This window comes from Mustela erminea, chromosome 12, assembly GCF_009829155.1.
Source record: "Mustela erminea isolate mMusErm1 chromosome 12, mMusErm1.Pri, whole genome shotgun sequence".
Taxonomy (NCBI): Eukaryota; Metazoa; Chordata; class Mammalia; order Carnivora; family Mustelidae; genus Mustela; species Mustela erminea.
Window position 1 is genome coordinate 89,685,439 of NC_045625.1, and position 25,050 is coordinate 89,710,488.

At 43.7% G+C, this 25,050-nt stretch overlaps 1 protein-coding gene across 7 annotated transcripts in view; it reads left to right on the forward strand.

Annotated features, from left to right (window-relative positions):
• The first annotated feature begins 21,273 nt into the window (after positions 1 to 21,273).
• The window catches only part of FAM120A (family with sequence similarity 120A), a 97,751-nt gene continuing 93,974 nt past the window's right edge, over positions 21,274 to 25,050 (forward strand). For 3 of the 7 annotated variants that reach the window (XM_032306417.1, XM_032306418.1, XM_032306420.1), the window contains exon 1: positions 21,276 to 21,803. In XM_032306417.1, the coding sequence (XP_032162308.1) occupies positions 21,330 to 21,803 (474 nt within the window). In that variant the 5' untranslated portion in view covers positions 21,276 to 21,329. Of the gene's footprint in view, positions 21,804 to 25,050 lie in introns of all 7 variants that reach the window. The other 4 variants (XM_032306422.1, XM_032306421.1, XM_032306416.1 and 1 more) reach the window with 4 other exon arrangements.

Below are 25,050 nucleotides of genomic sequence, written 5' to 3' on the forward strand. Positions count from 1 at the left end.
CACTTAAAAGCATGAAGTTAAACAAAAACCAAAATACCTGCACTAAAGCTTCAGTGAGGCTTGATTTCAAACTAAGAAACCTTCTCCCTCTCTTTTGAAAACCTCCCCATCTCCCTTCATAGACTTTTGTTGCAGGAACCACCCTGGAGACGGGATGAATGAGGCTGTCAGCAAGTACACAATTCCTGTCAAAACCAGCTAGACTGTATTTCCCAGTAAAACCCTGTAGCTCCTTCCTCCAGGCAGGCTTCCAGTTTTGAAAGCCTGAAACTTCCTATAGCCTGCTTTGCTGGCAAAGCAATAATGCTATTGTTTCTCTTCATCTTAAACTCTGTCTTTGTGTTGTCTTTGGGCTCTGAAGAACAGAGGTCAGTTTTTTACAACATTCAGTCCACCAGTCACCGTGTAAATAATAGATGGCATCATGCTCAGTGACCAGTGATGTCACTTCTTGCAGAGTCTGTTGGTGGCTGGTCACTGCACAGCTCAGTTCATGCACAGACAGCAAAATATGTATCTGTGTTGCCTCCTTGTCTCCAGTGGTTAATCCACATGACAGTTTACAAAGTGGACCAGTGAAAGCAGGACTTGCAATCCAACATAAATGGGGCCATTGAAGATGTACCTTACTGCAACATGTTAGCAAGCTGGATTGCAGACTCTCAGATGTGCGGTCAGAAGCATCCAGTCAAGGTGGGTTTATGAAATGTGCTGTGATGACAAGGGTGAAGATGTCCCAGAGGAAAAGGAACCAGCAAAAACACAGTCAAGGCACTTGGAGATCATTCATGACATTAAAAGCACAAAGGACAAAATGTTGAAAGTTGATCCAGACTTAGAAAGTTTTTTTTTTTTAAAGATTTTATTTATTTATTTGACAGACAGAGATCACAAGTAGGCAGAGAGGCAGGCAGAGAGAGAGAGAGAGAGAGAGGGAAGCAGGCTTCCTGCGGAGCAGAGAGCCCGATGCGGGGCTCGATCCCAGGACCCTGAGATCATGACCCGAGCCGAAGGCAGCAGCCCAAACCACTGAGCCACCCAGGTGCCCCCAGACTTAGAAAGTTTTATGACAAGTTTTCAAAGAAGCCCTACCACTTACGAAAAAGGCAAGTACTGCTCAAAAGACTTTTTTTTTTCAAGACGCTTGGTATGCTTTTTACAAAGATGAAAAGTGCTTTAATTTTCTGTGTTGCTAATATTTACAATTGTGGGGTACAAGATAAATATTAATTTTATTATTTTGTTCATTTCCTTATACATTTGTAACTGAGTATATGTTTTTAAGGTTTTGATGAAAATTTCTAGAAATCACAGAAAGCCATAATTTTACTAATTGATAAAAGATTGTATGACACAATTGTAGCACACCTGCCTGGTCATTTGTATAGTTTCATACTGCTGTGCAAAGCAAAAACTGTCTGCTTCAAGTTGGGACACTCTATATGCTAGAAGTCTAAACAATTCTCTGGAGGATGTGGCTATTTTCACTTTAGCAGGCAATCACTAGGTTAGCCTCACACCATACAAACCTGTCTTGCCCTCTCTTGGTGGTGGCTGCAGTGTCACTTAATTTTCGAAGTGCTGCTCCTTTGCCTCCACACGTGCAGCTCTGGGCTGAGCGTGAACATGTGTCTGCTCATACACAGAATTGGAGACCCCTTTTCCAGCTCTGTCCTCTCCAGGATGTCACCCAGACTCTGGCTCCCAGGGACCGTTTTCCTCATGCCCTGGCTAGAAAGATGGGTTTCTCTCTGATTATTACCTGCCAACATGCCCCACGATTTTGCCAAAAGGAACAGCTCTCAGACAAAAATAAGAGAAAACAGAAAAAAATAAGCATACATTTCCTCCACATTCTTCAGACCACAAGGTCATTTTTTCCTGCTTCCAGGCTACAGAGACAGGGTTTTTCTCAGGGTTACTGCTATCTCTGGTCTCTGCAGTGTTTCTCCATGACTAGGGTAAAGTTCAGGTCAGGACTGAGAGAGAAAAAAAAAATAGGAAAAAAAACCCCCCAAAACCCAGGGATTACTGACACACTCTCTGACTTATAGAGGCCTCATTACCAGACTTTTTAAAGAAAGTTCCAGACTATTTTCATATCAACGATGTGAGAGTCCCTTTTCCTCCACACCCTCATCAGCACTTGGGAATAAGCACTCTTAATTTTAGCCATTCTAATAGGTGTGTGTGGTAGAATCTCCTTGTGGTTTTTAAAAGGCTTTATTGAACATAATTCACATATGATTCATCCACTTACAGCTTGAAATGTAATGGTTTTGGTACATTACAATATAACTTTTTAAAATTGTGGTATGGTGGGGCACCTGGGTGGCTCAGTGGGTTAAGCGACTGCCTTCAGCTCAGGTCATGATCCTGGAGTCTGAGGATCGAGTCCCACATTGGGCTCCTTGCTCGGCAGGGAGTCTGCTTCTCCTGCTGACCTCGCTCCTCTCATGCTCTCTCTCTCTCTCTCAAATAAATGGATAAAATCTTTAAAAAAATAAAATTGTGGTATGGTAAAATACATATCATATACCATTTTTCATTTAACCATTTTTAAGTGTACAGTTGGCTAGCTTTAATTACATGCATGGTACCTGCAGCCTTCACCATTGTCTGCTTCTAAGACTTTCATCACCCCCAAAAGAAACTGTACTATTAGGCAACAACATCCAATTCCTCCATTTCCCACCTCCTGGTAACCTCTGATTTAATTTCTATATATGATCATTCTTTATACTTCATATAAGAGTAACTTAAACTATCCATTTATGTCTCCCTACTTTCACCCAGCATAATGTTTTCTAGGTTTATCTCTATTGTAGTGCATTTCCATACTTCATTCCTTTTTATAGCAGAATAATATTCCATTGTATTTATTTACCACATTTTATCAATCCTTTCACTTATTGATGGACACTTGTATTGTTTCCACCTTTTATCTCTTGTGAATGATGCTATTGTGAACATTGGCATATCTGTTTGAGTTCATGCTTTGAATTCTTTTGGGTAAATACATAGAAGTGGAATGCTGAGTCATATGGTAATTCTATTTTTACCTTTTTAAGGAACCAGCAACTGTTTTCCATTGTGGCTGCAACATTTAGATTCCCACCAGGTATATACGAGAGTTCCGATTTCCCTACATTCACATCAACATGTAATATTTTCCATTCTTAAAAATTGTAACCATTCTAGGGGCACCTGGGTGGCTCAGTTGGTTGGACGACTGCTTTCGGCTCAGGTCATGATCCTGGAGTCCCGGGATCGAGTCCCACATCGGGCTCCCAGCTCCATGGGGAGTCTGCTTCTCCCTCTGACCTTCTCCTCGCTCATGTTCTCTCTCGCTGTCTCTCTCTCAAATAAATAATAAATAAAAATCTTTATTAAAAAAAAAAAAAAAATTGTAACCATTCTAGTGTGGTTATCTCAATGTGGTTTTGGATTGCATTTCCATAATGACAAGTAACGTGGAATATTTTCATGCTTATTTTCCATTCGTACATCTTCTTTGGAGAAAATCTAGTAAAATCATTTTTAACTTTTGAATTGTGTTTGGGTGTTTTGTTGTTGAGTTGTAGGAGGCTTTTTTTTTTTTTAGTTTTTTTTTTTTACATTTCCAGTTAGTTCACATACAGTGTAATATTAGTTTTGGATGTACGACGTAGTGATCCAACACTTCCATACATCACCTGGTGCTCATCGCCAGTGCACTCTTTAATCCCATTTGATCCCCTATTTCCCCCACTCCCCCACCACCTCTCCTCTGGTAATCAGTTAAGTGTCTGTTTCTTGGTTTGTCTCTCTCTCTCTCTTTTTCCTTTGCTTTTTGTTTTGTTCCTTAAATCCCACATATGAGTGAAATCCTATGGTATTTGTCTTTCCCTGACTGACTTATTTCACTTGAATAATACTCTCTAGCTCCATCTGTGTCATTGCAAATGGCAAGATTTCATTCTTATTTTTAATTTTTTTTTAAGATTTTGTTTATTTATTTGAAGGATTTAATTCTTTTTGATGGCATAATCAAATCACACACAATTTGATTACATACAAACACATATCTTACATCTTCTTTATCCATTCACCAGTTGATGAACACCTGGGCTGTTTCCATAGTTTGGGTATTGTAGAAAATGCTGCTATAAATATCAAGGTACATCTACTCCTCTGAATCTGTATTTGTATAACCTTTGGGTAAATACCTAGTAGTGCAATAGCTGGATTATAGGATAGTTCCATTTTTAACTTTTTTTTAAAGATTTTATTTATTTACTTGACAGAGAGAGATCACAAGTAGGCAGAGAGAGGCGGGGAAGCAGGCTCCCCACCAAGCAGAGAGCCCGATGTGGGGCTTGATCCCAGGACCCTGAAATCATGACCTGAGCCAAAGGCAGAGGCTTAATCCACTGAGCTACCCAGGCGCCCCCATTTTTAACTTTTTGAGAAAACTACATACTGTTTTCCGGAGTGGCTGCTCCAGTTTGCATTCCCTCCATATCCCCTTTCTCCATATCCTCACCTATACTTGTTGTTTCTTGTGTTTTTGATTCTAGTCATTCTGAGAGGTGTGAGGCGGTATCTCATAGTGGTTTTGATTTGTATTTCCCTGATGATCAGTGATATTGGGCATCTTTTCATGTGTCTCTTGGTCATATATATGTCTTCTTTGGAAAAATGTCTATTCGTGTCTTCTGCCCATTTCTTTTCTTTTCTTTTTTTTAAGATTTTGCTTATTTATTTGACAGAGATTACAAGTAGGCAGAGAGACAGGCAGAAAGGGCGGGGGAAACAGGCTCCCTGCTGAGCAGGGAGGACTCAATTCCAGGACCCTGGGATCATGACCTGAGCCGAAGGCAGTCACTTAAACAACTGAGCCATCCAGGTGCCCCTCTTCTGCCATTTCTTAACTGGATTATTTATTTTGGGGATGTTGAGTTTGATAAGTTCTTTATAGACTTTGGACACTAACCCTTTATCAGATATGTCATTTGCAAATATTTTCTCCCATTTACCAGGTTGACTTTTAGTTTTGTTTGTTGTTTCTTTCATTGTGGGGAAGCTTTTTATTTTGATGTAGTCCCGATAGTTTATTTTTGCTTTTGTTTCCCTTCCTTCAAGAGACATATCTAGTAAGAAGTTGCTATGGATAATGTCAAAGAAGTTACTGCCTGTGTCCTCTTCTGGAATATTTGTGGTTTCATGTCTCACATTTAGGTCTTTAATCCATTTTGAGTTTATTTTTGTATATGGTATAAGAAAGTGGTCCAGTTTCATTCTTTTGCATGTGGCTGTCCAGTTTTTCGAGCACTGTTTGTTGAGGAGGCTGTCTTTTTCCTACTGGATTTTCTTTCTTGCTTCATCAAAGATTAATTGACCATATAGTTGTGGGTTTATTTTTGGGTTTTCTATTCTCTTCCATTGATTCATATGTCTGTTTTTGTGCCAGTACCATACTATCTCAATCACTACAGCTTTTTTTTTTTTTAACATTTTATTTATTTATTTGACAGACAGAGATCACAAGTAGGCACAGAGGCAGGCAGAGAGAGAGAGGGAGAAGCAGGCCCACCGCTGAGCAGAGATCCCGATGTGGGGCTCCATCCCAGGACCCTGAGATCACGACCCGAGGCGAAGGCAGAGGCTTTAACCCACTGAGCCACCCGGGCACCCCACTACAGCTTTGAAATATAACTGTAAGTCTGGAATTGTGATGCCTCCAGCTTTGCTTTTCTTTTTCAAGATTGCTTTGGATATCCAGGGTCTTTTGTGGTTCCACACAAATTTTGGAATTGTTTGTTCTAGTTCTGCACAAAATGCTGTTTGTATTTTGATAGGGATTGCATTAAATGTGTAGATTGTTTTGGGTGGTATACATATTCTAATAATAACTGTTCTTCTTATTCATGAACATGGAATGTTTTTCCATTCCTTGTGTCATTTTCAGTTCCTTTCATTAGTATTTTATAGTTTTCAGAGTACAAGTCTTTCATATTTTTGGTTAGGTTTATTCCAAAGTATTTTATTATCTTTGGTGTAATTGTAAATAGGATTGTTTTCTTTTTTTAATTTCAAGTTTTTATTGAAATGTTAGTGAGTTAACCTATAGTGTAGTATTAGTTTCAGGGTAGAATTTAGTGATTCATCACTTACATATAACACCCAGTGCTCATCATAATAAGTACTCTCCTTAAAAGCCATCACTCATTTAGCCCATCCCCTACCCCCTACTCACCTCCATCCATCAACCTTTGGTTTGTTCTCTGGGATTAATAGACTCTTATGGTTTGCCTCCCTCTGAATGTTGTGAATTTTAACTAGGTGTCCTCGGTCTTTTTGTGAAATCAGACCTGACTACCTCTACCAGAACTGAGGCCCTACAGAACTGTTTGGTTGGAGGAGAGATGTGGGCAGGAGTTTGTGCTGGTTTTCGGGGGGAGGAGTCTGCCACACTGGGACTGAGGCAAGCTTGACCAAGAAGGACAGTCCTGCCAGAGCACAGGTGGGTGGGACTTGATGTAAGCCAGTTAGGCAGCCAGTGTTGGCACCGAAGTGCTTCCCACTGGTGGTTCTGTGTTTATGCTAGAGGTGGGGGAGGAAAATGGGGCCAGTCTTCCGCTTTGTTCACGGAGAAACTCTGTGTCTAACTCTCAGGGAAACACTCCAAGAAGAGTGAATAATCTCCCCCCAGGTGCTTTTCAGATCGCTGTTTCCATGCTGTCTGCTCCTGGGTTGTTTGTTTGCCTTCCTTCCAGGAGCAGTCCATTGTCCTCAGGGATCTATCTCATCCATGCTCACTGACCTTTGAAACTCCAGGCTTTAAGCCCCACTGGTTCCAAGAACACATGAAATCCAGACCCTCTCATTTTCCAAGTTAATGGTTTTGGGGAAATGTTCTCTTGTGCATTCCCCTCTGTGCTCCTCTCTCCCTTGCCCTTCTCTCCATGACCACAGCTCCCTTCTCTCCTCTCTGGAGCATCTGCTATCTGTTTCTCCCTTAAACCACATCTCCATGCTTCTTACGTTCTGTGATGTGGCCTTCTCTCCCTTCAGTTGTGGAGTTTGTTCTTTCAGGGTTCAGCTGGATTTCTGGGGTACTTAGGATGATTTGATAGTTATCTGGTTATGTTTGTGGGAGGAGGCAAGCCTAGGGTCATCCTACTACATCATCTTCCTCTGCTGAGACTACTCTTGATTTTCCTAATTTTGTAATTCATTTCTTTCTTTCTTTCTTTTTAAAGTAGACTCCATACCCACTAAAGAGCCCAATGCAGGGTTTAAACTCATGAGTGTGAGATCAAGACCTTAGATGATATCAAGAGCTGGACCCTTAGCCAATTGAGCAACTCAGGTGACCCTATATTTTCTAATTCCTTCATATCATTTTTGTTGTGTCCCATAAGTATCAGTGTGTTGTGTTTTCATTTATATTACTCTCTAAACATCTCTTAATTTCCCTTGTGACTTCTTCGATCCATTGTTTGCTGACAAAAGTGTTGTTGTGTTTATATAATCCACATTTTGTGAATTTTCCAATTTTCCTTATACTATGGATTTCTACCTCCCTGTTGTGGTTGGAGAAGATACTTTGCATGATATTTATCTTCTAAAATCTACTGAGAATTTATGGCCCAATGTATCATCTGTCCTGGAAAATGTCTCCAGTGTGCTTGGAAGAATGTGTATATTCTTCTTGTTGGGTGGAGTATTCTGTGTTTGTTAGATTTATTTGATACATTGTATTAAGTCCTCTATTTTCTTACTTATTTTCTGTCTGGTTATTCTGTCCCCTATTGTGAGTGGGATATTGGAGTCTCCACTCATTACCATAGAATTCTCTATTTCTCCTTTCATTTCTGTGAATTTTTTCTTCATAGATATTGATGATCTGTTATTAGGTACATAAATATTATATCTTCTCGTTATATTGAACCTTTTATTAGCATATAATCTATCTATCTTTCTTTCATCTTTCCTTTAAATTTTACTTAGTCAACATATATTCCAATGCTAGCTTCTGGAGTAGAATTCAATGATTCATCACTTAGATGCAACACCCAGTACTCATCAAAGCAAGTGGCCTCCTTAATACCCTTCACCCATCTAATGCATCCTCCCCTTCCATCAACCATCAGTTTCTTCTCTATTGTTAAGAGTCTCTTACGGTTTATTTCCTTCTGTCCCTCCCCCAACCCTTCCCGTATGTTCTTCTGTTTTCTTTCTTAAATTCCACATATGAGCAAGATCATATGTTATTTGTCTTCTTTCTTTGACTTATTTCTCTTAACATAATAGTCTCTAGCTCCATCCATGTCATTGCAAATGGCAAGATTTCATTCTTTTTTTTATGGCTGAAATAATACTCCTTTGTATGTATATATCACACCTTTTTAACCCATTCATCACTTGATGGACATTTGGTCTCATTCCATAATTTGGCTATTGTTGATAATGCTTTTTTAAACATGGGGGTGCATATGTCTCTCGGAATCAGCATTTTTGTATCCTTTGGTTAAAGACCTAGTAGTGCAATTGGTGGGTAATTCTATTTTTAACTTTTGGGGAACCTCCATACTGTTCTTCAGAGTGGCTGCACCACTTTGCATTCCCATAAACAGTGTAAGAAAGTTCTCTTTCTCTACATCCTCACCAACACCTGTTGTTTCTTGTGCTGTTACTACGAGCCATTCTGGGGCACCCGGGTGGCTCAGTTGGCTGAGTGTTTGCTTTCAGCTCAGGTCATGATCTTGAGGTCCTGAGATTGAGCCCCACATCAGCCTCTCTGCTCAGCAGGGAGTCTGCTTCTCCCTTGCTCCTCCATGGTGCTCATTCTCTCTTTCTCTCAAATAAATCTTTAAAAAAATTTTTTAGCCGTTCTAACAGGTGTAGGTTGTTTTGATTTGTATTTCCCTAAAGGTAAGTGATATTGGGCATCTTTTCTTTTCTTTCTTTCTTTTTTTTTTAAGATCTTATTTATTTATTTGACAGAGACAGAGATCACAAGTAGGCAGAGAGGCAGGCAGAGTGAGAGGAGGAAGCAGGCTCCCTGCTGAGCAGAGAGCCTGATGCGGGGCTCGATCCCAGGACCCTGAGATCATGACCTGAGCTGAAGGCCCACTGAGCCACCCACTCGCCCCTTGGGCATCTTTTCATGTGTCTGTTAGCCATCTGGATGTCTTCTTTGGAAAAGTGTTTATTCATGTCTTCTGCCCATTTCTTAACTGGATTATTTGTTTTTTGGATGTTGAGTCTGAGAAGTTCTTTGTAGATTTTGTATACTAACTCTTTAACTGATATGTCATTTGCAAATACCTTCTCCCATTCCATAGGCTACCTTTAAATTTTGTTGATTGTTTACTTCACCGTGCAGAAGATTTTAACTTGATGAAGTCCCAGTAGTTCATTTTTGCTCTTGTTTCCCTTGTCTCTGATGATGTGTCTAGTAAGAAGTTGCCATTGCCAAGGTCCAAAGGTTTCTGCCTGTATTCTCCTCTAGGATTTTGATGGTTTCCTGTCTCACATTTAGATCTTTGATCCATTTTGAGTTTATTTTGTGTATGGTATAAGAAAGTGGTCCAGTTTCATTTTGTTTCTGTCCAATTTGCTCAACACCATTTGGTCTTTTTTTTTTTTTAATATATTTTATTTATTTGAGAGAGACAGAGAGAGCATAAGTTGCAGAGGTTGAACAGAGAGATGGGGAGAAGGAGACTCCCCACTGAACAGGGAGCCCAACGTGGGGCTCAATCCCAGGACCCTGAACCTAAGTTGAAGGTAGATGCTTAACTGCCTGAGCCACACAGGTGCCCTAAACCCAACACCATTTGTTGAAGAGACTGTCTTTTTCTATAAACCAATAATGAAGCAGCAGAAAAAGAAATCAAGGAATTTATCCCATTTGCAATTGCACCAAAATCAATAAGATGTCTAGGAATAAATCTCACTAAAGAGGTAAAAGATCTGTATTCTGAAGACTATAGAACACTAATGAAAGAAATTGAAGAGGGTAAGAAATGGAGAAGCATTCCATGCATTCTGAAAACTATAGAACACTTATGAAAGAAACTGAAGAGGGTACGAAATGGAGAAGAATTCCATGCTCATGGATTGGAAGAATAAACATCATTAAAATGTCTATACTACCCAAAGCAACACACACATTTAATGCAATCCCTATCAGAAAAACACCAGCATTTTTCACAGAGCTAGAACAAACCATCCTAAAATTTGTATGGAACTACAAAAAACCCCAAATAGCCAATGTAATCCTGAAAAAGAAAAACAAAAATGGAGGCATCGTGAGTCCAGATTTCAAGCCATATTACAAAGCCATAGTCATCAAGAAAGTATGATAGTGGCACAAAAATAGATACAAATCACTGGAACAGTAGAGAACCCAGAACTGGACCCACAACTATATGGTCAACTAATCTTTGACAAAGCAGGAAAGTATACCTTTTGATTAAAAGTCTATTTTGTCTGCTATTTGTATAGACACCACTGCTCTCTTTTCGTTACTGTTTGCATGTACTATCTTTTCTACTTTTTCACTTCCAAGCTGTGTCTTTGGATCTCAAGTGAGTCTTTTGTAGAAGCATATAGTTAGAACATGTGTTTTTATCATTCTTCTAATCTCTGGCGTATGGAGACTTTAATCCATTTACATTTAAAGTAATTGTTGATAGAGAGGCCCTTAACTTCTTTCATTATGATACCTGTTTTGTATATGCTCTATAGGGTTTGACTTTTTTTTTTTGTCATTTTCTGCATTACTTCCTTCTTCTGTGTTTTGGATTTTTGTTGTTGTAAAATTCTTGAATTCTGTATTTCTTTTTGTGCAGTTACCATGGAGATTACATTCCCCATCCTCAAGTCGTGACTTTCTAATTGTAGTTTATAACAGTTTAACTCCAATAAAAATCTCTGCTCTTTTAAAACTTCAGCCTCATTTAGTTGTTGATGTCACAAAATTACATCTTCATACATTGCCTGCCCCAAAACATAATTCTTTTAAATGCATTACTTTCCTCAATCATATGGAAAAGATTATGTGGAGTTGCAAATCAATGGTACAGTAGTACTAGCTTTTACATTAACTTTTTAAAAATTTTTTTATTTCTTTTCAGCGTAACAGTATTCATTGTTTTTGCACCACCACACCCAGTTCTCCATGCTACATTAAGAACTTTTTTATTTTAATGCATCAATCTCTTAACTAATTTAGGAAACAAAAATTAGTTACAAACCATTCTTACAATAGCACTACTTTTTTTTTAAGATTATTTATTTATTCATGAGAGAGAGAAAGAGGCAGACACTGAACCATCTGAGCCACCCAGGAGCCCAATAACACTATCTTTTAAGGATGCCCTTGTATTTACTTTTATTGAGATCTTTATTTCTCCATATGGCTTTGAGTTACAGTCTAATATCATTTTGTTTCATTTTGCAGGATACCTTCAAGCAGTACTTGAAGGGCAGGTCTAGTGCTCTTGAACCCCCCTCAGCTTTTGCTTATCTCAGAATGTCTTGATTTCGCCCTCATTTTTAAAGAACAGTTTTGCTGAATATAGGATTCTTGGTTGATATTATTTTTCTTTGAGTACTTTGAATATGTTGGCCCATTGTCCAATGGCCTATATGGTTTCTGGTAAGAAATCTGTAGATAATCTTATTGAGGATCCCTTGTATGTGATGATTTGCTTCTCTCTTGCTGCTTTCTTTTATTTATTATTTAAATTCAATTGGCCAACATATAGTACAACATTAGCTTCAGATGTAGTGTTCAATAATTCATCAGTTGTGTGTAGCCCAGTGCTCATCACATCTTGCTGCTTTCAATATTTGTTGCCTTTGTTCTTTGAAAGTTCGAATATCTCAGCATGGGTCTGTGACTTCATCTTACTTGGAGTTTGTTGAGCTTATTGGATGTTTATATTCATGTCTTTCATCAAATTTGAGAAGTTTTCAGCCACTATTCAAACGTTCTCTCTGCTTCTTTCTCTTATGCTTCTGGGACTCCCATGATGAGTATGTGGGTACCTTTTGTGTTGTCCCGCATTTCCCTTAGGTTCCATTCCTTTCCTTCAGTCTTTTTTCTTTCTGCAGCCTGGATAATTTCCATTGTTCTATCTTCAAGTTCACTGATTATTTCTCTTTCCTGCTGAAATAGGCTTTTGAATATCTCTAGTGAATTTTAAAATTTTAGTTATTGTATTTTTCAGCTTTAGAATTTGTCTCTTTCTTAGGTTTTCTTTTTATTAATACTCCTATTTTGTTCATACCTTGTTTTCTTGAATTTCCCTACATCTTCCTCTAGTTCTCTGGACACATTAAGGCAGTTGTTTTAAAGTATTTGTTTCATATATCTTTTATTAAGTTTATGTCAGGGGACGATTCTGTTGAATGGTTTTACCTTTGAATGGGCCATACTTCTCCAATTCTTTCTGTGCTTTTTGTGGTTTTGGTTTAACACTGGAATTTTAAATCTAATAATGTGGTAAGTCTGGCAATCAAGTTCTCCCCACCCCCAAGGTTTTTTGGGTTTCTTTTTGTTGTTTTTGTTATTATTGTATTTTTGTTTTGTTTGTTCGAGGTTTTCTCAAACAACCAGAGATTAGCCCAAGGTGTAAACATAATGTCTTCTTAAGTCTTTTCTGAGACTTTCCTTGGGAAAGTGCAGTCACTTTTAAATTTTCTCTGTACATGCAGCTGTTTTTGAATACCCAGCCTTTAATGTCTGGCTTATGAAAGGGGAAAGGTGAAAAATGGAGTGAGAAAAAGACACTTCCCTATACATTTCCTGGAAGTCAGATCAGTGGGGGTGGGGGTACAGAGGGGTTTGCAATGGGGGAAGTTTCAACAATAATGGCTACCCATGTCTTTGTACCTCTGTGATCAGAAGCAGCAATCAGCAGTGAGAGCACAGATCACCAATATTTGTCAGACAGTATCCTTTTTTCCTAGCCTTGCTCCTGGAGACTTTATATAAACAGCTCAAGGATCATGTGTACAGCTACCTATCATGGTGCTGGGAGTGGGGATGGGTAGCTGCTGCTGTGTTAAGAGCTGACCAAAATTAACAAAAATTTACCATCCAAGCCTTCCTCCGGAAGTTGCAATGCTTCAACACATTCTAAAGTTCCAAAATAGTTACATCAGACAGATTCTGCCAGTGCCATTTTTGTCTAAATGGGAGACAGATTCCTGGTGCTTCCTACTCCACCATCTTCCCAGAATCCTGGTCTAGGTTAATTTTATCTAACTATTGAGGGAAGACCTTTTTTAGTACTCTAGCTGATGACTTTTTGAATGATGTGATTTTCCAATCTGTTGGAAATGGGCACTGTACCATCTCATCCTTTCCAAATGTTTTTTCCTCTGCCTTGGGTAGCTTGCTCACATGCATGCACTAATCATTTCTCAGGTGAATATTTCAGGAGGATCATCTGCAGATCTCTCTTTACAGAATTCCTCTCTCCAGTACTCTGCCCTACAAATTCTAGCCACTTTGTCCAACTCAGATTCCCAGTTCCATTCCCTCGACTTTAGGAGGCTACCAGGCCTTCCTCACATCATGGCCCTGAAACTTCTACCAGGCAGTGAGCTGGGTCAGTTGTAGGGTTCACTCCCTTTGTTTCCCATCTTTCAAAATTCTCTGTTCATCATTGACTGATCTTCAATGTTTAAGAAACATTGTCCCATTTAATTAATTACTTAGTTAATTTTTTAGAGTGCTAGGGTGAGCAGGAGAAGGGGCAGACAGAGAGAGAGAGAGAAAGAGAGAGAGAGGGAGAATCTTAAGCAGGCTCCAAAACCAGTGTGGAGCCCAACACAGTGCTCAGTCTCAGGTTGTTTCACTTATTTTGTCTCTTTGTTGTTGTTGTTTCAGGCGGGAGAGTGGTCAGTCCCTGTCAGTATATCTTGGCTGACAGTGAGGCTGAAGCTCCACTTTAAAATTAGTGTCTTTAAACAATGAATATGGTTATGCTGAAAGTAAATTAAAAAAAATTAAAAAATGAAATAAAAATAGTGTCTTTCTCACATGAATGTACTAATGGTACTAATTGGTACTAATCAGTATCTTTCTTGGTAATACAAGTTATCTCTATCTTTCCTTAGTAGACTAGGAGAGGAAGATATAAATCTGAGTACCAATAGGTACTTGACAAAATTAAAAATATGAGTGCTTAATAAGTATCTAATGGATTAAAATATTTAAAATTAACCTTGTTTATCATAGGATTGCTAGAGTTGTAGGTCATGGAAATGTCATGGAAATATAGCATATGTTGATAGCTGTATGAAGTTCCATGATGTTTCTTAGGAGAACTTTTGTGATAAAATACAGGTCTTAGTTTCTTAGTTAATTAAGTGAATTTGTGGTGAGTTAAATACATTTAAAAAAAAGACGGATCAAATTAGAACTGGCCAGTTCTTCAGACATGTGGCTCAGTGGTGATTCAGTATATATAATCACTGGCTTAAGATTTAGAAGGCATGATTTTATAGTATCTGTGTCCTTTAAGGACAGTGTATAGGAAGGGTCTTATCAAGTATATCATGGACACATGTCTATTTTGGACATTCAGCATTCCTTTTCCCTTCCTAAAGGCACATAGATATCTTTTTCAAAAATTGTATATGGTTTTGGTGAGGTAATCAATCCAGGTACATGTTGCTTCATAATAAAACCGAAGGAGCCATATTCTTTTCATTGTGAAACTGGAGACATTTTACTCAAGCTTAGTCTATTCCACACTTTTTTTTTCTATAACTTTGAATTTTAAGCAAGTGACCACAGGACAAGGGAATATTGCTATTCCTTCTGTCATCTTCAGCACCCCAGAGGTATTTTTAAATGTACTAGTGCCTGGCCTCCCTCATTTCTGCCCACTTCCAATCCTGGTTCCTCAACTTTTGTTGATTTATGAGTTCCTAACATCCTTATAATATATGCCATTTTGCTTATATAAGACAGAGTTGTTTCTTCTGCTTGTGACATAAGAGCTAAAACCCATACAGTGTAACATGCCATCTTGCCTGTCAGGGCTAGGGTTTTAAACAGTCTTTTCAGTTGACCGGGCTGTGCAGTTGGATGTAAGTCAATGTGAGCAATGTGAGAGAGGTCTGCTACAATGATTAAAACAGGCTTGGGCTGCACTCACAGACCTACTCAGACCTCAGGAAGCTGGTCTTGATGTATACTGTGCTGATCAGGCAATAAATTGGGTATAGCATCTGGTGTGAACAAAGTATTCCTAAGACTACATGCTGGAATGCCATCTCTTGTATATGTCCTAGGTGGTAAGAACTCTACAAACCATGTGATAGAATTTGTGTGTGCTGGGAAATTAAAACTGCAGGACCCTTATCTTATAATTTTTATACTTCTGCAAGTAGTTAGCTATCCATCAGAGCTGAAGAGAGTTTTAAAAAATTTTATTTACTTATTTGACACACAGAGAGACAGCAAGAGAGAGAACACAAGCAGGGGTGTGGGAGAGGGAGAAGCAGGCTTCCTACTAGAGAGCCCAATGCAGGGCTTTATCCCAGGACCCTGGAATCATGACCTGAGCCGAAGGCAGACACTTAACTGACTGAGCCACCCAGCCACTCCTGAAAAGACTTTTCTGAGAAGGCCATTTATAAACTATAAAGCACTGAACAAATGTGATGTTAAGTTGAAGTGTTATGAAGTAATCTACTGAATAAATTTCATTAAATGTAAGCCAATATGAGGCAGGGCTGATGCAATTGCTCAGCTCTTTAGGAATTAAGATCTTTTGATATAGTAGCCACTAGCCACATGCAGCTATTTAAGGAAAACTAAATGAAATAAAAAATTTGGTTCCTCAGTTGCATACATTAATTGCTCAATAGCTACATATAGCTAGCAGCTACCATAGTGGATGGCACAGCTCAGTTTTCCTCCATCACAGAAAGTTCTACTGAACAGTACATCTCAAGAAAAGTAATTGCTTGGATAAGATTACTGAGTCTGGAGCACCTGGGTAGCTTAGTTGGTTAAAGTGTCCAACTCTTGATTTCAGCTCAGGTCATGATCTCGGGATTGTGAAATCAAGCCCTATGTTGGGTTCTGCACGAAGCATGGAGCCTGCTTAAGGATCTCTCTTTCTCTCCCTCTGCCCCTCCCCTCCTTCCTGCTTGTGCATGCTTGCTCTCTCTCTCTTTTAAAATAATTAAAAAAAAAATTACTGAGTCTATAATCTTTTCTATTTTAAAAAAGATTTTATTTATTTGTCAGAGAGAAAGAGAGAGAGAGAGAGTGCAGAAGTGGGGGGAACAGCAGGCAGAGAAAGAAGCAGGCTTCCGGCTAAGCAGGGAGCCCAGTGCGGGACTCCATGAGGTCATGACCAGAGCTGAGGGCACATGCTTAACCAAATGAGCCACCCAGGCATCTCTAATCTTTTATTTTGTTTATTTGGATATATGGGGTTTCCTAGTTTAACAAAACAAATCTGTGCTGAAATCCTTACTCCCAGTTGCCCTGATGAGGAGACAGATGCATTAGCCCCTCAGCTAGGGCTGCTGCTGTCTGCACCCCCATCTAGGACCTGCTGCAGGGAGGGGTGGGAGCAGGCAGAGGTGAGCAGAAAAGGAGCTGCTGTTTTTTGCTTCTAGCTCTTTCCCAAGCTCAGGCTATTGCTCCACCCTGAGGACATCTGCATTTAAGGCAGAACTTTATCCCTGCCTTCCCAAGGAACTTGTGCTCCTTATAGCTCCTCAGGCAACTCTGATCTCTTCCCTAGACAGCAGAGTCCATGTGGGGAACCTCAAATCACTTGCCAAAGAATGACTGTGTGTTTCTGTGTTTGAGGCTACAGCATTCCTGGAGGAGGTGAGGTTCATGTGTGCTAGACTGGTCAGGCCTGGGTGCTCTTCCTTTGCTGGTATGAGAGAAGTGGTCCTTCCAGAAACATTTTTTATGGTTTACACAAATGTAACAGACCATTTAATGATAACTGGACTCTAAATAATTAAATCTTAAAATGGTTTTGTACTGTGAATGGGAATTGGATTCATATCATATTAAGAAATAAAATTTAGTTTACCAAAAAAAAAAAAAAAAAAGAATTTTGAAGATTCCATCAGGCAATATTTAAGGGATGACTATGAAGGTGTTTTATTCAAATAAGAGAGGGGACGCCTGGGTGGCTCAGTTGGTTAAGCAGCTGCCTTCGGCTCAGGTCATGATCCCAGCGTCCTGGGATCGAGTCCCACATCGGGCTTCTTGCTCAGCATGGAGCCTGCTTCTCCCTCTGCCTCTGCCTGCCATTCTGTCTGCCTGTGCTCGCTCTCTCCCCCTCTCTCTCTCTGATAAATAAATAAAATCTTTATTCAAATAAGAGAGACTATATGCTGACTGAGTATTGTCTTCCAAAGCATCCCTTGGATGTTTGTCTCCTCCTCCTCAGCAGCTTCCAGTGTGAGGTGGGAGTGAAAACAGAGTGTGATGCTTGAGTGTCTTACGTTAGTAAGTACAAATGTTGGGAGAAAGAGGCCTTAAATGCCCAGGAAGTGTGAGGAAGAGGGGCATGCATTTCCACAAGTGGTGGGGAGGGGACACAGGCAGTCAGTCCTTTGCAGACTTCAGAAAGAAGACACTAACAACTGTTGTAGATAGGGAAGGGAAAAGTATGGCGATAAAGAGTGCAGTAGCCGCTCAGCAGAGATGGTCATCAACTATTTAAAATGTCGCCATGCATGTGGGAACTCCTGCTGAACTTGAAGACTGCCAGAAATGTGAATTTATAGAAATCTGCTTATACTTTCCCAGTGAGTTATGATTTAAAACTATAACTGTATACCTGTTCATAAAAATTATGGTTGAAAGAGAAAATAAATCCACAGCTGTGAAGAAAAAGGACTTTTAATCCACATGACTAAAAACGAAAGCACTTTCTAGTTCCAGAATAACACAATAGCAACAACAAAATCTTCAAGACTGCAGAGATATCTGTGTGCTCTCCCAGGTTATTTAAGTTGACAATTAATCAGACTAGAGCCTTAGTGCAAGGTAAACATTATAGGTTCAAATCCCAAGCAGGGATTAATGTATTATTCTCTTCTCGGGTCACAGATTCCACGCTGAGCCGTTCCAGTCTACCGTTCTCCCAATATATGCTAGTGATAACAGGGGTGGGAGCAGAACTCCCTTTTACCTTCCTTGAAGCAGAAGGCTCAACTAAGTAGAATATTAATTAAAGGTGTTATTCTACTATAAAGCACTTTACTTTGGAAGGGTCATATAAATTAGACAATATTTTCCTACTTTGAGTTATAGATGAATTGATCAATAACAGATTAGTTGAAATGTAAAAGAGCTGAAAATAGTATTTCTGTGATTGGTCTTCCACCTATTGATAATTTTTGCACACCATGAGCTGGTTCTCTTTGTGTATTAATCACAACATTTTCCTGAGATTTCATTTTTTAATTTTTGTGAAGCGTAGGACCATGTCCTTTTTAGCATTTAAAAAAATTTTTTCCTCTCTTGTGTGGCAATCTCTTGGTGAAATTAAAAGTTTTATCATACATTCTAAGTGAATCGTCCAAGATTAAAGTTGCTGGAAATGAAAGTCCCCAATCATTAGTTGTCACGTGCTGCGAACCCAAGAATATATTTATAACTTTTTATTGAATTTTAAATACAGATATTTACTGTAAAATAATATTTTTGTTTTTTATTTTTATTTTATTTATTTATTTGACAGAGAGAGAGAGATCACAAGTAGGCAGAGAGGCAGGCAGACAGAGAGGGGGAAGCAGGCTCTCCGCTGAGCAGAGACCCCGATGCGGGGCTCGATCCCAGGACCCTGAGACCATGACCTGAGCCGAAGGCAGCGGCTTAACCCACAGAGCCACCCAGGTGTCCCAAAAGTAATGATACTTTAAAAAATTTCAACTTCAACTGAATTTCAGCTGAGGATGCATAAAATATTGGTCAGCCAAATATCTTGGCTGCCATTAATAATATTAGTACATTAGTCAACAGTACATGGTGAAAGTAAATATATGGAATGCAATGCTATAAATGAGTGATTAAAACGATTCTTCTTAATATTGTGAGCCTGCAGTGGGTTACAGAGGAAATGTGGATATTTCTGGAGTGTCAGCATTTAATGTGGCCTTAAATGGCTAATTGCATTTCTAAGTAACACATAATCCTGGCTTCTTTACTCATTTTGTGCATGGGTAAGTGGCTTAACTTGCTACAGTCTGTTTTTAAAAAAAAATTAAACATATTTATCAAAATACCAAGAGCATTTTACTTATATATGTATCACACTGGCTTGTATTTGAGGTGAAGCTATAAGAAAAGACATGAAAAAATTCAACTTGCCTTTTCAGGGACAGAGAGTATGGGGGCTTCTTGGAGCCGGCTTGGGCGCGGGCTCCATCTGCTCTGCACCTGCTGTCTGGGCGCGCTCCTCCATAGAGGTTTCTTCAGAAAAAGAACAGATGGGAGGGCTGGAGGTAAGTAAAAATGCCACTTTCAAACTCTTAAGAGTTCTGAGTTTCTAAATGCTTCATTCGGCAACACGTTAATCTGTTTTTTAAAAAATGTCTTATTGAGGCATAATATACGTACAGGATTAACCTCGTTTTGAAAGCAATTGCGGCAAAGCCACCAAAGCAGCAAGGCTGAACTGGCTGTCCTCAGGAGGGGCTGCCCTGCCCCAGGAAGGCCAGCCCGGGCGGCTCCCGGCTGGAGCTAACTAGAATGGGCGCTGCGAGGGGCCCGTGGTCCCTCCAGCGAGCGCAGCGGCCCCCTGGCAGGATGGCCGGGGCGGCCGGCGGGTCTGCGTGGAAGCAGGCTCGGCGTGGGGTGGGCTGCGTGGCGGTGCCTGTGGGGAAGCCTTGGGCCGCACGCCGCTCTCCCGAGGGCCCGGGGCCTGGGCTCGGGCCGCGCGGCCCCCATCCGCGGCCCACACCTAGGACCCCAGTCCTGGGACGCCCCGAGTCTGGAGGGGCTGCGTCCCGGGCTGACAGCAGTGCCAGCACTCTGGTAGCCAGCCCTGATGACACGCGGCAGCGCCGGGCCCAGTGCCATCTGCCGCCCCTCCCTCCCAGACGCACCCCCACTTCCGAGGTCCCGACCCGCCTGCCCCCTTTCCCTCTGCGGGCTGACCGGCTCCGGGGTCGGGACGCGCCGCCTTTTCCGGATAGTGGGACCCCAGGGACGTGGGCTCCTCGGGGTGACGCGAACCACGGACGGGGGATGAGGACCGATCTCCTCAGCTTGACAGACTCCCGGGGGCGGGGTCTCTCCGGGGTGACGGGACCCGCGGATGCGGGACAGGTCTTCTCGGGGTGATGAGACCCGTGGACGGGTCGGGGTCGCCTCGGGGTGACGGGACCCGGGAACCGGGGACGGGGACTCCTAGGGATGACGGGACCCGAGGACGGGACGGGGTCTCCCAGGGATGACGGGACCCGGGCACGAGGACGGATCTCCTCAGCCTGACCGGCTCCCGGGGACAGAGTCTCCCTGTGGTGACGGGACCCGCGGACGGGGACGGTGCCTCCTCGGGGTGACGGGAACCACGGCTGGAGGATGAGGACGGATCTCCTCAGCCTGACAGACTCCAGCGGACGAGAACGGGGTCTTCCCCGCGGTGACGCCACCCGCGGAAGAGGACGAGGTCTCCCGGCGGTGACGGGACCCGCGGACCGGACGGGGTCTCTTCGGGGTGATAGGACCCGCGGATGGGGCGGGGTCTCCTCGGGGTGACGGGACCCGAGGACGGGACGGGGTCTCCCCAGGTGACCGGACCCGCGGACCGGGACGAGGACGGATCTCCTCAGTCTGAGCGCGTCCCGGGGACGGGGTCTCCCCGCGGGGCCGGGATCCGCAGGCAGCACCGCGAGCCCCCCACCCTCACCACCCGGCGCCCCCTCCCTCGGGCCGGCCTCGCTGCCGCTACCGGCGGGTGGGCTGCCCGGCCGGGGCCAGGATCCCGGCTGGGTGCGGGCCCGGCAGGCCGCGGCGCCGCCTCTTCCGCCCTCCGCCGGCCCGCGTGCGTCAGCCTGCGCCGCCCCGCCCCGCCGCCGCCGCCGCCCGCGCGAGGCCGCCTCAGCCTGGCCCGGGCCTCGAGCGGCGCACGGCGCAGGTCCCTCCCGCCATGGCCCTGGGAGGCGGCAGCACATGGCGGCCGCAGCGGCCATGAGCGCGCCCGCGGCCCGCCCCGGCCCCCCCTAGAGCCCGCCGCCGCCCCGGCCGCGCCACGGCCCCGCCGCCCCCGGCCCCGCCGCCCCCGGCCCCGCCGCCCCGCCGCCCCGCGCCCGCCGCCGCCGCCGCCATGGGCGTGCAGGGCTTCCAGGACTACATCGAGAAGCACTGCCCGAGCGCCGTGGTGCCGGTGGAGCTGCAGAAGCTGGCCCGGGGCAGCCTGGTGGGCGGCGGGCGGCAGCGGCCCCCGCACACGCCGCTGCGCCTGCTGGTGGACGCCGACAACTGCCTGCACCGCCTCTACGGCGGCTTCTACACCGACTGGGTGAGCGGCGGCCAGTGGAACCACATGCTCGGCTACCTGGCCGCGCTGGCCAAGGCCTGCTTCGGCGGCAACATCGAGCTCTTCGTCTTCTTCAACGGCGCGCTCGAGAAGGCGCGGCTGCACGAGTGGGTCAAGCGGCAGGGCAACGAGCGCCAGACGGCGCAGCAGATCGTCAGCCATGTCCAGAACAAGGGCACCCCGCCGCCCAAGGTCTGGTTCCTGCCGCCCGTCTGCATGGCGCACTGCATCCGCCTGGCGCTCATCCGCTTCCACGTCAAGGTGCGGCCGGCGGGGGCCGGGGTGGGGGGTAAGGGTGGGCGCGGGCTGGGCGCGGGCCCGTCGGATCCGGGAGCCGGGGGTCAGAGGGCGCGGGGGCCGGGGGGCGCCGGGGCGGGGGCCACAAGATGGACGCGCGGCCTGGAGCCCCCGCAGGCCTGGAGCCCCGGGCGCGCACCGGGCTGGCCCGGGGCGTGCAGGGCGCGGCGCCCCCGCCCCGGGATCGCGCGGGTGCCCTCCCCCCCCCCGAGGCGGGCAGGTCGCCGGCCTGAACTTGCACCGGATACTCCCTGCCCCTGTGGCAGTGCTCGCACAGCAACAGGTTTTCCGTGCAAGCGAGTGGGCTGCACAGCGACGGGAAGGGGTCCCGAGCGGGGGTGACGGCAACTGTGCGCTGCTGTCACCACGTCCCAGCCGGGGGACCAGCTGCCCAAGGCCGGCCGAGGTGGCCCGCCTTTTGAGAACACAGGGCTGTGTCCAGGTTCCCTCTAAGATGGCAGTGTTTAGAGAAATTGTCCGATTTTTGTGTGAGTTAGCATTTCCAGAATTGCAAGATTGGACACGAGGGAATTTTGTTAGTTCTGTGACTTCAGGGCTGGGTTTCGTGTCTGCTGTGAAAGGTGTAGCTCAGAGTCAGGGCAAAGGGGAAAGTGAATCTGAGTTTTCGCGATTGATGTCTCTGCACAGGGAGGACTCCGCCGCTTCAGGCTGTGCACCCAGGTAATCAGAGCTTTTGCTGCCGGCCTGTCGGCTGTCCCCTTGGCAGAGGGCTCCTCGCTGAGCCGGGGCCAAGGACAGCTTCAGGACCCGGCAGCCACTGCAGAGATAACATGCAAATCAATGATCCTCGACTTAAGTTTTGATTGCTTCTTTTTTCACTGTTTCTTGTTAAAAATTTAGGGGGCTGTTTTGGTTTTCTGGCTCTTGCCACGGTGACTCCCAGCCTGTTTGCCCTTCCTTTATTTCTGCTTGGAAGTGCTTGAGCCCAAAGTTTGTGAAATTCACTCTTCCTGCCTGCCTGAGCTGAGATGGTGGTGGGTAAGCCTAATGTGATAGCGGAAGTCCCACCCCAGTCCTGTTGTAATTGGTGACAGGCCTTCTAAGTCTGCCGGCCGTGTTGGCTGGGAGAGCGGGGATTGGTCTGTGGGCCTGGCACAGGCACAGCAAGCGTCCCCTGGGAGTTTGTGTGAGAGCCTGGAGCTGCTGGCATTTTCTGCCCTGGAGCCCGGGCTCTCTGGGAAGTAAGGCAGTGTTGGTTCCCAGCGCCTCTCCACCTCCTGAATATTTTGAAAAGGTATTCAGGGGTGGAGACTAGCAGTGACAAGACAGGATGAGCTTTCTGGTCAGATGACTTTCAGAGGAACACTAAATATTATGAAGGATTAGACTCAGTGTGTACACAGTCTTTGTATCTTTTGAAAGAACTGCTGAATTCTCTTCTGACTATAAAGAAGTGTCTTTATGTTTATCTCTGCGCCTCTCTGAATGTGTGGCTTACGTACTAGGTGCTCAGGATTTGGACCAACGTGTGAGTGTGGATTTAAGATGATCTCTGCCACTTAGGTTTCCAGACACAAGATGATTTTTCATAGGGCTATTTTGCTTTAGGTAGGCTTTAACCCCTGGTGTAGAGGCATAGCATCGTGCTAGTTGCACAGATTAATACAGTAATGGCTCAGTTACCTGGTGCCCACTTAACCTGGCATCCTCACCTTTTTGGAAAACATCTAAGAAATTTAGCTACTGGAAGTTTCTCAGGAGCCAAACGAGAGGTCAGGAAGTTTTGGTACAGTGACCTGAAAAGAAAAAAAAGCTTTCTTTTTCCTCACTGGAGAATCAAATCCTCTCCTTCTCAGATTTGGTTCTGAGAAGCTCGGTAATGCATTTCTAAACTCAGCATGAGAAAAGGGTGCAGGGGAAAGTCGGCCAGGGGCAGGAGCGCCATTAATAGCAAGAAGGGACACTTTGTAAGGGAGAAGATAAAACAAACAAACAAACAAACAAACTGTAAAAACCAGACATAATTCCGGGGCCTATCAGGAAGAATCAGGAAGACACTCCTGTGTATTTGAGTAGCCCCTGAGGGTGGCACAGTGTTTATTCTACAAGGATGATTTTGAGTCAGAGATTTATGGTCCGCGTTCCCTAAGGGAATGAGGCGGTGTGTACCATTTTAAAAAGATGTTCATTAAAATGGTAAAGTAAATGAAAACCGTGATAATACATCTCTGTATACCTGTTAGAATGGCTAAAACAAGCACTACCAGCAATGCTAAGTGCTGGCAAGAATGCTGAGCAGCCGGAAGTGGGCCACGTGGCTGGTGGGAATGCAGGCTGGCCCACCGCATTAAGTATGCATTTACCATGTGCTCTGGCAGTGCTGCTCCTGGGTAATTACCTAATGAAACTTTTGTTCACACAAAGACTGTACTTGAGTGTGCACAGCAGTTGTGTTCATAACAGCTAGAACTGGAAACAGCTGAAATATCCTTTAGGAGGTGACTAAACAAATGGGTTTGTCTCTACCTTGTCCTCCTACCTACCCCTTAGTGTCAGGGAGGAAGTACTGGTCCAGGCAACTAGGGGATGAATCTCTAAGGTTTCGTGTTGAGTGAAAGAAGCCAGGCTCAAAGGTGTGATTCTCTTTCTGTGACATTCTCGTGACCAGTTCAGTAGTTGCCAGAGGACAGGGGACTGGGGAGGGCCTGGGGATGGAGCTTTTTGGGGTGATGGAACTGTCATGTACTCTGATGGCCATGGTGGGAATGCAATTTTAGAACCTTAGAACTGCACATCAGAAGTAAATAAAAGTTAATTTTACTGTATGATAATCAGTAGGTTTTTTTCCTACAGTATTGTATAAAATCGACAAGGGAATTGACAAAATGGACATGAAATGTCACTATATGTTATGTTGGGTCCATGAGGCATGTGTCTTATAAAAATCTGCCATCTTGTTGACCTTCTCTAGGCTTCTGTAAACTGGCAGAGAGTCTTACTTTCCTGTGAGCTTGGGTTGGAGAAATCTTTTTTGACTTAGAAGAATGTGTCTTTGGTAGAGTGATAATTGTAATTTTTTTGTTACAGTAATAATTATATTTCTTTAACCATTAGAAGTTGGCCCATGAATTGGCTAATTTTGTTCAGGTCACTGAACTGCCTGGCCTGAGCTTGGCCTCTGCCAGTTACTGGGAGTGTTTCCTCCTGTGTGCTTTGAGTCATCACAACCTTTGAAACTTCAGGGAGGGAC